This window comes from Marmota monax, unplaced genomic scaffold (genome assembly GCF_021218885.2).
Source record: "Marmota monax isolate L192 unplaced genomic scaffold, Marmota_monax_Labrador192_F-V1.1 WCK01_AAM20220418_F8-fsc00001, whole genome shotgun sequence".
NCBI lineage: Eukaryota > Metazoa > Chordata > Mammalia > Rodentia > Sciuridae > Marmota > Marmota monax.
Genome location: NW_026693777.1, coordinates 34,346,460 through 34,348,905, shown reverse-complemented (window position 1 = coordinate 34,348,905; position 2,446 = coordinate 34,346,460). Strand labels below are relative to the sequence as shown.

Here is a 2,446-nt window from a genome sequence, read left to right as displayed (position 1 = left end):
ATCAATTATCCTCTATATAATAATAAACAGAAAAGTGAATGAATGAAACAAACTGCAAAAGAAATAAGTTCAGTTATATCTGGCCATATCCTTCCTGCTGTACTCTGTCCTCCCTGCTGTACTCTGTCCTCCTTGTCTAAAATCCAGAAAAGGTATCTGATGTGGATAATGTGAAATACATATATATATACATATATATGTATATATATTTATTTATTATATGTATATATAAATAACATATATATGTTATTTACATAAAAATATGTAATATGTTATATGTGCTAAAATGTTATACACACACATTTCTTGACTATTAAAAAGCTTGTGGTGAAGTCAGGTATAGTGGCTCACGCCTATAATCCCAGTGGCTTGGAAGGCTGAGGTAGGAGGATTTCAAGTTCAAAGCCAGCCTCAGAAAAATTGATGCACTAAGCAACTCATTAAGATCCTGTCTCTAAATAGAATACAACACAGATATGGGGATGTGGTTCAGTAGTTGAGTATCCCTGAGGTCAATCCCCAGTATCCTCCCCATAAAAGAAAAAAGAAAAGCTTATGGTGATCACTACTAATTTAAGAATTTCTGATGAGAAATGAAGGAGGAAAGAGAAGAAATACATTTCCCAGGCTCAATTCATATTTCTTTACGTGTGCGTGTGTATTTGTATATAGTTTCCAAGTTTAAAAAATAATTTGGTGAATATAAAATTCATCATGAAAATTGTCATATTCATGGAGATCTTTATACCACAATGAGACATTAAATATCGTGTGGTCCAATTCTTTAGTTTAACAGAAAAGGAAACTTAACTCCCAAGAGGAGTCTCTGCCCTATGCTGCCCAGTAGGTAGCTCAGTTTGGTGCTATATGGATGTCTTCTAATTCTGGTTCTCATTTTATATATTTGCAGTTTCACATACTATTTTTTTATTTTTGCCTTTCAGAATTCTATTGACTATCTAGTGTACTTCCCTGGGCCATTAAGGAAAACAATGACCAACCAAATTCGACAAAACTAAAGGGTAATTTTAGGTGCCAACTTTCTGAGTGAACAGCAAAGTTGAACACCAATAATAACCTCTTCTTCCAGCAAACACAATTTGCCTGCCTCTTGTTGTCTTTCATTTTGATCATTATGGTATAACATTGACAATATGGAAAAAGCAAACCAATCAGTGGTGTCTGAATTCATTTTGCTGGGACTTTCCCATTCCCAGAATCTTCAGATTTTATTCTTCTTGGGATTCTCTGTGGTCTATGTGGGGATTATATTAGGAAACAGTCTCATCTTGGTCACTGTCACCTTTGACTCATGCCTTCACACACCAATGTACTTTTTGCTTATCAATCTCTCCTGTGTTGATATGATCCTGGCTTCTTTTGCTACACCTAAGATGATTGTGGATTTCCTCAGAGAACAGAAAACCATCTCCTGGTGGGGATGCTATTCTCAGATGTTCTTCATGCACCTCCTGGGTGGGAGTGAGATGATGTTGCTTGTAGCCATGGCAATAGACAGGTATGTTGCCATATGCAAACCTCTCCATTATATGACCATCATGAACCCACGGGTGCTCATTGGGCTGCTGTTATCCTCCTATGCAGTTGGATTTGTACATTCATCTAGTCAGATGGCTTTCATGTTGACTTTACCTTTTTGTGGTCCCAATGTTGTAGACAGCTTTTTCTGTGACCTTCCCCTTGTGATCAAACTTGCCTGCCAGGACACCTACTTGCTACAACTCCTGGTCATCGCTGACAGTGGTCTCCTGTCCCTGGTCTGTTTCCTTCTCTTACTTGTCTCCTACACAGTCATAATATACTCAGTTAGGCACCGTGCTACCAGTGGATCCTCTAAGGCCTTCTCCACTCTCTCAGCTCACATCACAGTTGTGACTCTCTTCTTTGCTCCATGCGTCTTTATCTACGTATGGCCCTTCCATCGATACTCTATAGATAAAATACTTTCTGTGTTTTACACAATTTTCACACCTCTCTTAAATCCTATTATTTATACATTAAGAAATCAAGAGGTAAAAGCAGCAATTAAGAAAATAAGGACTAAATACAGAAATTTAAAACACACTTTTTAAATAACAAAGTCTCTTCTGAAGAGACTTTGTTTTGTTTGGGTACTATTAATTTATTTATAAATTATTTTCAATGCATTCCAAGTTCTGTATAAAGAAACAGTGAAGGTAATGCTTAAAAATCAGATCCATCTTTGTGACCTTTAATGGTTAAAAACAATGACATCTTCAGCCTGGCAGGTGTACCTTTATGTCCCACATTTACAACTTTTATTCATGTAAATTTGAAATAAAAAAGCAATCCCCTTTAATTTAGTTTCTTCATCTGTAGACTCTTATTTATGTACTTCTTTTATTATAATTTTACCTTTTTGTGTGTGTGGAGCTAAGGACAGAGCCCATATTCTTGTACATAT

The 2,446-nt window shown here is 36.2% G+C and overlaps 1 protein-coding gene across 1 annotated transcript; it reads left to right on the top strand.

The window, feature by feature from the left end:
* Window positions 1–1,154: 1,154 nt before the first annotated feature.
* Window positions 1,155–2,093, top strand: LOC124104020 (olfactory receptor 4K13). The gene has a single exon (XM_046460699.1). It carries the CDS (start codon window positions 1,155–1,157, stop codon window positions 2,091–2,093), a length of 939 nt encoding a protein of 312 aa, XP_046316655.1.
* Window positions 2,094–2,446: the final 353 nt, after the last annotated feature.

Coding starts and splice junctions, on each gene's coding strand:
- LOC124104020 (XM_046460699.1), top strand. CDS start 1,155: ATGGAAAAAGCAAACCAATCAGTGGTGTCTGAATTCATTTTGCTGGGA.